The sequence below is a fragment of the Geospiza fortis genome, unplaced genomic scaffold (assembly GCF_000277835.1).
Source record: "Geospiza fortis unplaced genomic scaffold, GeoFor_1.0 scaffold346, whole genome shotgun sequence".
Lineage (NCBI taxonomy): Eukaryota > Metazoa > Chordata > Aves > Passeriformes > Thraupidae > Geospiza > Geospiza fortis.
This window is the reverse complement of record NW_005054361.1, coordinates 3,593,801-3,607,212: the sequence shown is the minus strand read 5'-3', so window position 1 is coordinate 3,607,212 and position 13,412 is coordinate 3,593,801. Positions and strand designations below refer to the sequence as shown.

Below are 13,412 nucleotides of genomic sequence, written 5' to 3'. Positions count from 1 at the left end.
TACAGTGAACTCTGATCTTTGTTGTTTCCTGAAATAGATTTATTTCTTTTGCTCACTTTCATATCACATGCCTAGAGGCCTTGTAATGTTTATGTTGAAGTATTGCAACTGGAATTGTGTGTGATGGAGGGGACTATGAAGGCTGCTCTTGAGGCCTTAGTCTTTATCTTGAATTCTTCCTAATCAGCAACATTTTTTAGCTTTTTTTTGGGGGGATCTCTGACATCTGGTCTGTTTGGCTTGTGCCCGGTGTCCTGTTTCACACTGTGGATGCCTTGGGCAGAGTTTCTGAGGCTCATCTTCCTCTTGTTCTTGCTAGAATCTTTTATGGCTCCAGACTGGTTCTTCAGCTTGCTGCCTTTTATCTAGTCTTTGTGTTATCTTGGTACTTGAATGAAACCACATCTGTGATGCCCTATAGTAGTTACAACACCTTTGTTCCGGTCACAGAAAACACCAGTCAGTTTTTCTGTTTGTGTCATGGGCCTCTTTCCATTGCTGTCTCTTACTCACTGCTTAGAAACAGGAAGCAGAGGCAGTTTTTCAAGTTTGCTATCTAGATATTAATCTCATTTTTAGTAAAATCAAGTTATTGCATTCTTGGACATCACTGAAGCAGGTGCAAATAGATAATGGCATTGCTTTTATGACAGACATGAGAGATACAGAGTGATTTTGAGCATGAGAAAATTAGTTTGTTTCCAAATCATCTTGTTAATATGTAGTAACAACTATGACTGAGCAAAAACAAATATGATTGCTTACTTTCATGGTCATTTGGAATGCTTTTATCTCACCCACTTCTGTTCTCTTGCAGGCAATAGTCATTGTTGTTACAGTTGCCTTCGTTCAGGTAAGACAGCTGTTGTCCAAATAAGATCATTGCTTTTATGTGAATTTCTTTATTTAAAAGACTGAAGCAGTTGTCTTGGTGCATTTTGCTGTGAATGGCTGAGTAATGTGCTTTCATCCAAGTCTTTGCCTTTCCTGAAGTGCATGATTTGTCCTGCGTTGACCATGTTGACATTTATGCAGCTGTATCAGTATTATACTCGGCAATAAGAGTACTTGTAAGTCCTTGTGATAAACAGTGTAGAGGTACATAAACATCTAACTTCATAGAAAAGATTTTGAAAATGTAGCTCTGGCTTAAATTTTGTGCAGAAATGGAAACAAAGATTGTCTTCATTTCCCAAGTCATAAAAAAATTTTCTTTCTGTAAATGCACAGCTTTAGTCAGGGTGTGCCCAAACCAGAATTGCTTTGTCTGTTTATACTTTATATCTTTAATTATCTTAATTTTGTAACCTGTTTGTCGAGTTAAAGGTGAGCTGTGTTACCTTGGCTGTCGGGTGGGGTGGTGGGGGCTAAGAACATGAACTCAGTATTTTTGGTACTCATTTGTTAAACTGTAGCATTCAATAATGTGTCTGATCCCTGAGTGCTTCTAGTAAGTATTACAAAGACCTGAAGATATTGAAGGAAAGTGCAGAGAACCTCCACTATTTTTTCAGAAGAAATGTATGTAGGCAAATCCGTAAAACTTTTCAGTGTTGGGATCATATTTGCTTTTTAACCTCTCTGATATAGAAGTGTTGAAAGTCATCTCTTATCTATTTGGAATATTACTTAATACAACTTTATTAATGAAATAAATTTCAGTAGCTGTATTTTATGCTGTGCAAATTTTCCCTGTTTAAAACTATGATCTGCTTTATTTTTAAAAAAATTTCTTTGCAGGAGTACAGATCAGAAAAATCTCTTGAAGAGCTTAGTAAACTAGTGCCTCCAGAATGCCATTGGTATGTAGTTTTGTCCTTCAAGTCCTAAAGTAAATCATAAGAAGTTTAATCTGAAATGAGTAAATGGGAAAGACTTTACTGAAATTAGTTCCTTTGTGTCAAATTTTTATGCTGACATAGAACACACTTTGCTTTTGCTCATTTTAAAGAATGTTTTATGAGCCTAAAAATCTACACTGTGTGGTTGTGTCTTGGAACCTTTCCAGTGGTGTTACTGGTATGTAAGCTCTCAGAAACAAGCAGCAAGTTAGAAATATTTTGCTGAACTGTGTAGCATTGCAAAGTGCAATGGTGTGAATGCTTTTCTCAGCCAAAATGCCAGAGAAGTCACTCTCACTGCTCTTTGTGCCTACAGTGTGCGAGAAGGTCGGGTGGAACACACACTTGCAAGAGATTTAGTGCCAGGGGATACAGTCTGCCTGTCAGTGGGAGACAGAGTCCCAGCTGATCTACGGTTATTTGAGGTATATTCCTAACTTGGATTTAATGTTTAGTCACTTTCTGTGGGACACAGGGGAAGGGAAGATAGCCACTGAGTGCTGAAGTGCAGTAAGTGTTCTTGTTTGAGTTCACCACTGTCTTGTTAGAAAAATTGAAATAATTGCTTTCCAAATGTCGCATACATTCTTAACCAATGCAAGTAGTTTCTTGCTGTAGGACAGGAGAAAGAATATTTCAATTTTATATATAATGTATTCTTGAAAATGCTATCTTTTCCCTCTCAATGTTAAATATATTGTAAAAACATTGTTTTCAGTCTGAATGCTAAGATATTTTGGCATCTGGTTGAAGGTGGTTTTCACTCTTTAATTGCATTACATTTTAAGGTGTAGTTTCACTGTTCTCCAGTAGTGGAATATCAGAAAAACTTGTGAAATTGTGCTGGTGTAATATTTTCTCTCTGACACTTTTTCATCAGTGTGTGTTGTTGTATCTTCTAATTTACTGAATACTTAATTTGTGGTATTAGCACTGCTGGAAGTGCTTAAGTTGAAGCAATTGCACTATAGCAGTACTTGAATGTTCTCTAAAAATGGAGTATATATATATATGTTAGTCTGTCACATTTTGGTGGTCTTAGTTGAATAATGTTATTTTTCTGTCAGATTGGGCATCCTCAGTTTGCTCAGTATCTGGGCTATCTATCCCATTAGTGTCTGGATATAAGAATCTGTATGTCCAGGCTATCCACAGCTGATAGTTAATTAATCAGTGTTCATTTCATGACAAATTCTATATTAACTAGATGACAGATTTGTTTGGATTGTATTATTTGCCTCTGTGGTGTAGTTGGTACTTGAGTGGGTTTATTTTTTATGACTGCAAACACCCTGCTTCCCTTGGCAATTGTGCAGTCCCTGCATTGTTATGAAACTGCTGTTGCAGCAGCACCTACTTTCCTGCTCATATCTGATCCCATGCTATGATAGCAGCGTGCTCAGGCCTCTTGCAAAGCAAAGCAGAAATGGAATTAGAAGTTTCTCAGCTGTCTGCAGCCCTTCACCAGAGGAGAATTTTTATTGTAAACTATTCTTGCAGATCATTTGAAAATAAGAGCATGTCATTGTATTTTCTTCTGGTGTCTACTGGGCATTGCTGCAGGATGGTCAGTTTTAAAAAGAAAGTATATGGAGATCATATTTTCAGAGAAAGAACTTAATTTGTTCTGCATGTTCTCATTGATGCTGTCCTAGAAAACTGTAGAAGTGATAACTAGGCACTATTTGCTTTGGGAAGGCATTTGTACAAGTGTAAACTTTTCTGCACTGGTCTCATTTTTTGGGGACAATCTTGATTTTTAAAATGAATTAGCAGATCCTTTCTGGCCTAGGTTTTCTGTATGTTAATGAGTGGTCCATCAAGTTTTCTGATCATCCTCTCTTAAGCCACCATATTGAATCAAAACCTAACATACCTATAACAGTGTAGACTTGAAACACAATTCCTTTTGGTAGTGCTGATAAATGTTTCAGAGCGTGTGGCTAAGCTTTAAGTAGCAAAGTGGCATCTTCATCTTCCATCTTTGACTCTGGTGAGAGCTTTGTAGGAGAGCTTGTTGCTCTGTTGATCCTTAAAATATTGACATGTCTCCTTATCATATTAATAAATTGGTTATATTTTAATGGTCAAAACTGAGAAACTTACCATTACACTTCCAAATACTTACAAAATATTGTCATGTTTTTTTACCTATTTTGTTTTCAAAGGCTGTGGACCTTTCTATTGATGAATCCAGTCTCACAGGTGAGACAGCTCCTTGCTCTAAATCTACAGCTCCTCAGCCAGCAGCAACCAATGGAGACCTTACTTCTAGGAGCAATATTGCTTTCATGGGGACATTGGTCAGATGTGGAAAAGCAAAGGTAAAATCATTATTGAGAGAGAAGGATATGTTTTAACTATTTGAAGGCAGTTCTTAGTTTTAAAGTTTACCTCCTGGTGATTAGTGTGATACTTTGCAGAGCTTTTCTCACTGCTGCTTTTTCATACACTAGTTAAATAAGGAAACTATGGCTGTGAGAGCTCAAATTCATAGGGAACAGATGATGTGAAACTCCTCTGTCTAGGTTGTGGTGTTTTACTTCTAGAGCTAGACTCACATGTTTGAAAATGTGTAACAGAAAATACGATTCTGGCTAGTGGTAGGTGTTACCAGTTTGAGTTTTGCTACTGGTAGTTAGTGAGTACTTCAGCAGTGCACAGAAAAGCAATTTGTTTCACTGAGGCAAAAGGATTTTAGGAAAAAATCCCTACTTGTGACAAGGACTAATTCTATAAACCAAGTTAAAATTTTTATTGGGCTAAATGGCATTTGCCCATGATTGGAGTCAAATCCTTCAATAACAACAACTAACGTTAAAACTTCCGATTTGATTTAGCTTTATCTTTATGTTGTTTCTTGGTTTTTTTAGGGGATAGTTATTGGAACAGGAGAAAACTCTGAATTTGGGGAGGTTTTCAAAATGATGCAAGCAGAAGAGGTAAGAGAAGACATTTAGAAGCAAAGACATAGTTTGAAAGTGTGTATTTCATTCATTAAAACTTTGAATTTATTCGGTAGGAACTTAGTTAAACATACATTGCTTTCAGTATTTCCCTTTCCTAGTGAAGCAAATCTTTTAGCTCTTGGACATGAAAGTAGTAATTGAATGCAGTGCAACAAAATTTCCATAGCTGACCTGAAGATACTAACTGTGAATATAATACTCTGCACCTGTCTAAATATTTACATAGCTTTCTGTTTTGCTTAATTGAATTTTCTGTAGATGATTAAAAACATTCCTTCTGAAATATAACTGGCTTTCTAATGCCTGTATTTTGAAAATCGGTTTTATTCTTGCTACCAAGAGCTTTTTTGGTCTTGGAAGAAGTGCAGTAGCTTGTAGTTGGCATGATGTTTTGTTTTTTTAATAGAATTTTTTATAAGACCTTTTATATTAGATTTGTTGCAGATATCACAAAGCCCTAGAAGAATATTTCTAATAAATATTTGATTTCATTGAAGTATTTTTGAATCTCATTGAATTCTGTGAAAGAATAATCTGTTTTCCTAAAGTAAATGTATGGAAACATAGGGTATAACTGCATCTTATCCACTGGCTGTCTTGAATTTTGCATCTATGAAGTAAAATGTGGTGCAGTTCATTTGTTAACTGCTGCTTGTTTGCCATTCATCAAGGCTCCAAAGACACCTCTGCAGAAGAGCATGGATCTCTTGGGAAAACAGCTTTCCTTGTATTCCTTTGGTATAATAGGTAAGATAATTTATGTAAAATAATTGCAAAAGATTATCTAAAGGAAACTAGTGTGTAGGCCTGGGAAATGGAAGACTACATCTCTAAAAATCTTTTGGCTTCTGATTTCATTGGTCACTTTGAGTTCATGTCACTAGTCATCTGCAAATTGCATAATGTAACATAACTCTAATCATGAGGGTGTTCACTTGCTTCTTCCTTCAAGTGTACTTTACTGACTTTTTGTCCTCCAAATGCTTCCTTTTAAATTGCAATGTGTCTTGGATTCTGATTCAAGGTCTGCATAAGTGAGTATCTCACTTAAAGATATGATTGGGCAACTTGACTGGCTAAAGCTCTCTTCATGTTTGCTATACTAATGGAATCATGACAATGAAATAAATAATTTTTTGTAGGTAGCGCAGTCGTAAGCTTTGTTCTGGTTATTTGAATTTTTTCTTGTCCCCATGAGGCTACAGTACTTGCTGGTTTTACATTTATCTCCTTGACTGTTTTCTTTATAGGAGTTATTATGCTAGTTGGCTGGTTGCAAGGAAAGCATATCCTTGATATGTTCACAATTGGTGTGAGGTAAGATTTATGTTGTGAAATAATGCAGATCATTCATTACAGCAAGTGATCTATTTCATAAATATGCTTGGATACACTGCTCTTAACTTCATGTAATTCAAAATGAAAATAGAAAAGCAAATTCTTACATATTTTTAATAATGCAGTGTGTTCCTGTTAGTCTCTTAAACTTTACATGCATATGGTGATTTCTGAGTGTCTTGTGGAACATCTACAAACAGGCAATAGAGTTCTACAGTTTGAATTTTTGTTGCTGAGTAAATAAAGTAGCTGTAATTTTACAAGGCATATGACAAAGTTATTGCAAGCTTTGTCATGTAGTTCAATAACTCAACCTCTGCTATATTATGCAAACTTAATCCCAGTGTGTTTGCTGAGAACAGCACTGAATTTAGATGGTCTAACTCCATACTCCTAGAAAAGTTGTTGGATTGCTGATTACATGGGCATAAGTGCTGTGCTCTAGGGTTTCTTTAAGTGACAGGACCAGATTCTGAAGAATTATGCATTTGTGGAGGGGAGAAAAGAAACCCAGGAGCTGCATCTTTGAGCATTTACACTGTCATCAAGTTTTTTTATTTGTTTGTTTTTTAAGTGACCTTCAAGGCCATTCCCTCACTTAATTTGCTGCCACATCATGATCTGGCAGCAGTAATTGTGGATCAGTAGTGGCATTTCCCAGTTCTGTTTAGTGCTGACTACACTTATTCTTCACAATCTGGGCTGCTTTGCGCAACCCTAATTAGTGTTTTGTGTAGGCAAAACAGATGTACAATTGATTTTTCCCTCTCCCCTACATTTCTTCATACTTTTGCATAAATAATGAGCAGAAATGATCTAATTTATTTCATTTGTTGCTGTCTTCAGCGGGTTTCTTATAATGAGTGCTATACAACTGGAATCACATGGTGACTCCTTTTCTGTTTTAATCTCAGTGACCAGTCAGCTACAGAAACAATGGTCTGAATTGTAAATTCATCACTACTGTGTATTCCTGTGTGACATTTGAAAACAGATCTGTCTATTTACTTTCATTACAGTTTGGCTGTAGCTGCAATCCCTGAAGGACTCCCAATTGTGGTAACGGTGACACTGGCCCTTGGTGTGATGAGAATGGTGAAGAAACGGGCTATTGTAAAAAAGCTGCCTATTGTTGAAACTTTAGGTATGACTAGACTGACTTAGAGATAGTGTTTTTGATGTCAATATTAGGAAATACTGATGACTAATGAGGAAAACAAAGCAGGTATTCTTATTTTGCTAGCAGCGTGCTGGCTTCTTTAAAATATTCCTGAATTGAATGTGTGTTACCCTGGAGCAATGCAGGGTGATGTTTCTGTGGGCCTTCTAACTACTTATTTTGAAGAAATAAAAAAAATCTGCCAGTTAATAGCATGCCATGTTAGCAATACACTAAACTGATTGTTGGCTGTAAGATGTTCTTGTTAAGTAAGACTTGTAAAATTTTTTTAATTAAAACTTTCTTGGTGTAAATTTAGGAATGGTATTGACAGTTGAAAACAAATCCATATTTGAATATTAGAAAAAGCTTTGTAATCATAATGCACCTTCAGGATGTTATGCTGCTCATATTAGAATGTAAAATCATTTAAAAACTTTAAAGCTCAAAGAAATTCTGTGTGCAGGTTGATTCAAAACATGTAAAGCACAGAACATGCAAAAGAAATAGAAATACTAAGTTAAATAAATCTGCTGCATCTGAATTCCTTTTTGCAACTTGAAGATTGGGAATTTTTTTTCCAATGCCTCTAGCAGAGTTTCATTAGTGCTACAAGGTTTTTTGTTGCTTGTACGGCTCCTGCTGTCATGTCCAGAAATGTCACGATGCTGCAACAGTCTCTGAGAATCTCCATTCCAGAGTTAAAAAGGCACATGCAGATCTCACATTTTTGTAATCTGTTCAAGCTTATTAAAATTTACAGGTTTATTAGTAAGTCACTTGTGACTTACTCGTGTGACACAAATATAATGGCTAGTGTTGAGTACATGTTGTACTTTTTAATAAAGAAGAATGACTTCTGTAAAGCAGGCTCCTAGTATTCTCCTCACCAGGAATCACAATTGACATTTCAGAAATGTAGCTTAAGGAACAGCAGCATAAAATAAAGGAGAAGTAGTGAGTGGACACATTTTTTATAAATTGTGAATTTGGGATTTAAATTATTTTGGAGGGTTTTTTATTTATTGCACAAACTTTCAAAGAACCTTGTACAATTATTCATTATTAGTTGAAAATTTGCTGTCTCTCACTTGCTTTATTCACAGACAGCTGCAATATTTCTAGAAATTTGCTCAGCTTGCATATTTTTGTCTTCGTTAGTTACTTGGATTGTTCAAAACAAGAATTGTCTTATAAATGTTAATTTGTTATTTCAGGTTGTTGCAATGTCATTTGTTCGGATAAAACTGGAACTCTGACAAAGAATGAAATGACTGTTACCCATATTTTTACTTCTGATGGGCAGCATGCTGAGGTATGTGGTGTGATACTTAGACTTGAATTTGCCTTTTTATTTTGTTGTGTGTATCAGCTGAAACATGCTGGACTATACTACAAGTAAAGCATCAGTTAAGAAAGCATAGATTTATTGCACTAAACTCCTGTCCCTCAGTTCATTTAGTATGCAGCCTTTGGGCTATGCTATCCAAGCCTTCTCTAGTTACAGAAGCATTTTTTTATATGTGTTAAGTTCTTACAACTTTTGGTGACTGTAGGTCACTCAGAATAAGAGACAGATGCTAAGATACACAGACAAGCTGAGAGATTGTGTTTTTCTTCAGTACAGAAAGTTGAGGCTATTTTGCTGTTTCAGGTACGAAGAAAACCCCCTAGAATTTACATGTTCCAAACATTTAAAGTGGAGATACCCAACTTTTTGCCTAAAAGGCAGTTTATTGTGTGAACTATTCATACTGAGTATGCACTGTCATTCTTGATTTTTTATAATGGATGGACTTGCAGGTAGGAGCAGGACATGAAACAGTGATTGTTGAGATTAGGAAGTTGCTGGAAAGACCAATGATGTAAATCCACAAAAGAAGCAAAAGCAGTGAGGTGTGGAACTGGATGTGGGTTCATAGGAACGTTTTAATCATGTTCTTAAATTCTCAAACTCCTTGATCCAGGGTTTTGTTTCCACAATAGAGTTAATAGATGGTCTTGTAATTTTATTCTGCAAGCAAAAATACTGACATTTTTTCACACTGTTTCCTATTATTTGCCTGTATTTTCTTATATATCCTGATACTTGTTTTTTTATTGCTGGAAGTCTATATGAATAGTGCTAGTAGCACAGCTGCATCTGGGTCAAATCAGCTCCTTTTTCCTAGTGGAAAGAGAACTTAAAATGGTTGTGAAATATATTAGCTGTTAATGCTGTAGATATGAGGGCTTTTTTAGGGTCCTAGTAGGATGCCTGGTTTTTATGCACTAAAAATACAATTTTACTGGTTTTAACACCTTTCTGAGGTATAACTGCGAGGCTGTTCAACTGTTTCTTTTTTTTTTTTTAATAACTCGATGGAAGTAGGACTCTGCTCTGTAATTCCATTCCCCTGCAGGGGGTATGCATTATTAATCAGGGTAGAGAAAAATAGGAGGAAAAAGTTAGAAAGCAAAAGAAAGCAGGCCTAATACTGTAAGGAAACAACATACACTACATTTATTTATGCTGAGGAATAAAATTGATACTGTTAGAAGAAATTAGTCTCATACATTTTATTGAACTCAGACTGTTGCTGCATTAGAAGCTGAGTATGAGGAATTCATGCACACTGAGTAAAAGCAGCATTATGAATGGCCTTTTGAAATTCTTCTGTAGTTTATAATAAAAACTGAGAGCAGTTAACCTGGTGAACACTACATTGCATGCTGCCTCTGGCTGCTTGTCTTGCAGGTTACTGGAGTAGGTTATAACAGGTTTGGAGAAGTGATGCTCGATGGTGAAGTTATTCATGGTTATAACAACCCATCCATTAGCAAAATTGTGGAGGTAAGATCTTGGCAAAGAAAGGTGAGTTTTAACTGATGATGTAGCATGAGAGCTTTGCATGGCATTTACTTTGTGTTCTGTTTTCTCCCCCTTCCTTCCTCATCATTTAGGCTGGTTGTGTGTGCAATGATGCCTTGATTAGAAACAACACATTGATGGGGAAGCCAACAGAAGGAGCTTTAATTGCACTTGCTATGAAGGTGTGTACTTGATGGTGCTTTTTGGATTCATAGTAGGTGGGAAATGTTTAGAAATAATTTGTGGCTTTGTTTTTCTCACTTTCTTCTCTTTTGGATCTCCTAGATTTGTATTGCAACTGCTCATCTCCTATGTTTCTTTCTTGTAAATCTTGGGCATTCTGAAGGATCAGAAAAAAAAATTTACAAGTGAAGTAAAATCTCTATTTTCATCTTTTTGCACTTAGTACTGTATTTTCACCTGCCACAAACTGATTTACCTGTTGAATATTGACTGTACTGTCTCTTTCCCAGTTTCACACCAGTAGCCGAGGGAAGTTGGTAACTGATGTATTGGTGACTGCAGAATTTATAATGCCTCTCAAGTGCAGGGCTTTTGAATTGTAGACACTGTCCTGAAGTGTTTGGGTTTTTTTCTTGTGGGGAGGGAGGGCGGTTGTTGTTGGTTTTTTGTATAATGCTGTGATACACCCATTACAGCTACTGAGAAATGTACCAAGGCTCATGCTGAAGCCTGAAAGAAGTTTCTAGGTGTTTTCAGTGCTAGTTTGTCAGGAGGTCTATCTAAATTGGAATAGTGTGTTCAAAAGGCAACTTTGGAGATGAAATTGTTCTTTAATTAAGTGATGTTTGCTAACTGAGGTGTTTCAACAAGTCATCAAATTTCATGCCTTTGAAAAGAGAAGGTCCTGACATTGTGGTGGTACTTCTGTTTTATATAGATGGGTTTAGATGGAGTCCAGGAAGACTACATTAGGAAGGCTGAATACCCCTTCAGCTCAGAACAAAAATGGATGGCTGTTAAATGCATTCACAGAACACAGCAGGTAAGCTTCAATCACTGTTTCCATGAGCATGGGCTCATTCTGTAGAATGGTTATCTACCTTGTTTAATATCTTTATTTTTCACTTCAGAAGTTTTGGAAGGCTGTCAGTAGTGCTCAGTCCTAGAAATATGGCTTGATAATAGACACAGCTTTAGTTTCAAGCTCTGAAGTAGAGAAAAGGAATCACAAGAAATAATTTCCATAAAAGACATCTTGCAAGATTAAGTGTTTTGAAAACTGAGACCTTGAATGTATACTTAGCTATTTCTCCTTCCTTCTTCTTTCTTCTCAAACATCCAAAACAATTCTGCCAATCTTCCACTGTTTCAGTGCTGCATAGTTACATAATGAATTAAGAGCAAGAATACGTATTGATGTTCAGTAGTAAAATTTCATTTGTTTTAAAACACAGGGTTTCTGGTTTGATGCAGACATCCCATCCCCAGCATTGACAAATTTTATTGATGTCAACACTGACATGGATTATCAATAAAACCCACTCTTTTAATCTCTTTTTCTGCCTTCTGGTACTTTCACATACATATGTGCATTCATGTTTCATTTAGATCCATATAAGTGTTTTTGTTACAAGTATTGACATAATCACTGCAGTCTGATAACTGGAGCCTTCTAGACAGTATGTGCAACAACAGACCTGATATTAGATTTATGAAAAAATCTTCCAGTACTTCAGATCAAAACCAGGCTTGCTGACAGTGTTCCAGTATCACTGTAAAATCTGCTTTGGAAAGAAAGCATTTGACTCCTTTTAGCTATATGGGTTATATTGTTGATTATCCATGTCTTTATAAAGAGCAGAAATTGCTATAAGATTTTAATTCATGTAAAGACTTACTGTGTCTGTGTTTTGGAATCAGCAATTTTAAAAGAATGTAGGAAAATTGATAACAGATTGAAAGGGAACATAAGTTATTTGAAGACTAAGCAAATACAGTGGATTTAGAAACTTGGAACTCTCTTAAGCCTATCATTAAAGATTGAGGTAACTTGACTGCTGTGCATATGAATAACTTCACAGGAAGAAAATAGGTATATTAAAAAAGAGCTTTTTAGTTCATCTGGAGAGAAAGATGAGTGATCAGTGACTGGAAATTTAGCTGAGGCAGCAGTTCTTAATGGAAAGGGGGGGAGGAGAAGGAATGAGTTGATTTAGCATTGGAGTTAAGTGTTTGAGGTAGCTGGTAGGCTCTCAGTCCCATGATATCATCATATCAAGGCTAAGTGGATATCTGGAAAATATTAGAGTTACTAGGCCTTGTTCAAGAATGGAGGGGATGTTTAGTGACCTGTGCAGCTGGTCTGATGCGGAGCTTAAGGTCTTTCAGGTCTAACGTCCTGTGGAGGTTGAATTTCTGTCTTTTGCATGGCCTCTTAATCTGTAAACTGTGACTTGCAGTGCCTGTGTTCTGAAATGAGATATTGATTATTAGCTTGGCTCTGTTGACTTTACCACTCTTGAATTTACACTGTCTAGAGATACTCAAAAGAACAAATTTTTATGTGTAGAAGTGTAAGTTTGATTTGCATTATGTTCTTAAGTTTGTTAACAAAAGTACACGTCATTCTTATGTATCCATGTGTGTAAGTACTTGTGTATGTGTAGTTATGCATGCACACGTGCACACAGAAGCTCTTTTTTCTTTTAGGACAAACCTGAGGTTTGCTTCATGAAAGGTGCTTATGAGCAAGTCATTAGATACTGTACATCCTATAACTGTAAGGGACAGAGCCTACCCCTGGTGCAGCAGCAGAGAGAGCAATACCAGCAAGAGAAGGTGTCTATGGGTTCTGCAGGGCTTAGAGGTAAGGCTGTTTCAAAAGTCTCTCAAAATATCAATTTCATTTAAATGGCACTGCTTGTTGTTAAAAAAAGAAACCTAAACCAACAACAACAAGCAAGAGCAACCCAAAACGCTGGGATCTTCTTTTTTGTTTGGTTGGTTGGGGTTTTTTAGTTCAGTATGTGCCACTGTGTTGTTTAGTTTTTAGGCCTGTATAATACCATGACTAAACTGCAGAGGGTGAGAAAGGGCACTGTTGCTTTCTGTCATCTCTTGCCTGTGACCATAACTGAACAGTACATTGCTACTTAATGGCTTCCATACCTTATTATGGATGCCTATGGGTTTTTTTAATGTGAGTGTGTTTATTTGTCCATTACTTTGGCTCCTGTCACCTTCATGAGTTAGGCTGGCACAACTGATTGCAGGTCAGGAGATGCCATTAG

General features: G+C 36.4%; 1 protein-coding gene across 3 annotated transcripts in view; it reads left to right on the top strand.

Moving 5' to 3' along the window:
* The window catches only part of ATP2C1 (ATPase secretory pathway Ca2+ transporting 1), a 62,187-nt gene that overhangs the window by 36,510 nt on the left and 12,265 nt on the right, over positions 1-13,412 (top strand). For all 3 annotated transcript variants that reach the window (XM_014308189.2, XM_005423952.3, XM_014308190.2), the window contains 13 exons: positions 818-853; positions 1,741-1,802; positions 2,158-2,266; positions 4,010-4,165; positions 4,715-4,783; positions 5,482-5,557; positions 6,061-6,127; positions 7,168-7,292; positions 8,525-8,622; positions 10,045-10,140; positions 10,251-10,340; positions 11,060-11,164; positions 12,832-12,988. In XM_014308189.2, the coding sequence (XP_014163664.1) occupies positions 818-853; positions 1,741-1,802; positions 2,158-2,266; positions 4,010-4,165; positions 4,715-4,783; positions 5,482-5,557; positions 6,061-6,127; positions 7,168-7,292; positions 8,525-8,622; positions 10,045-10,140; positions 10,251-10,340; positions 11,060-11,164; positions 12,832-12,988 (1,246 nt within the window). The remainder of the gene's footprint in view (positions 1-817; positions 854-1,740; positions 1,803-2,157; positions 2,267-4,009; positions 4,166-4,714; positions 4,784-5,481; positions 5,558-6,060; positions 6,128-7,167; positions 7,293-8,524; positions 8,623-10,044; positions 10,141-10,250; positions 10,341-11,059; positions 11,165-12,831; positions 12,989-13,412) is intronic.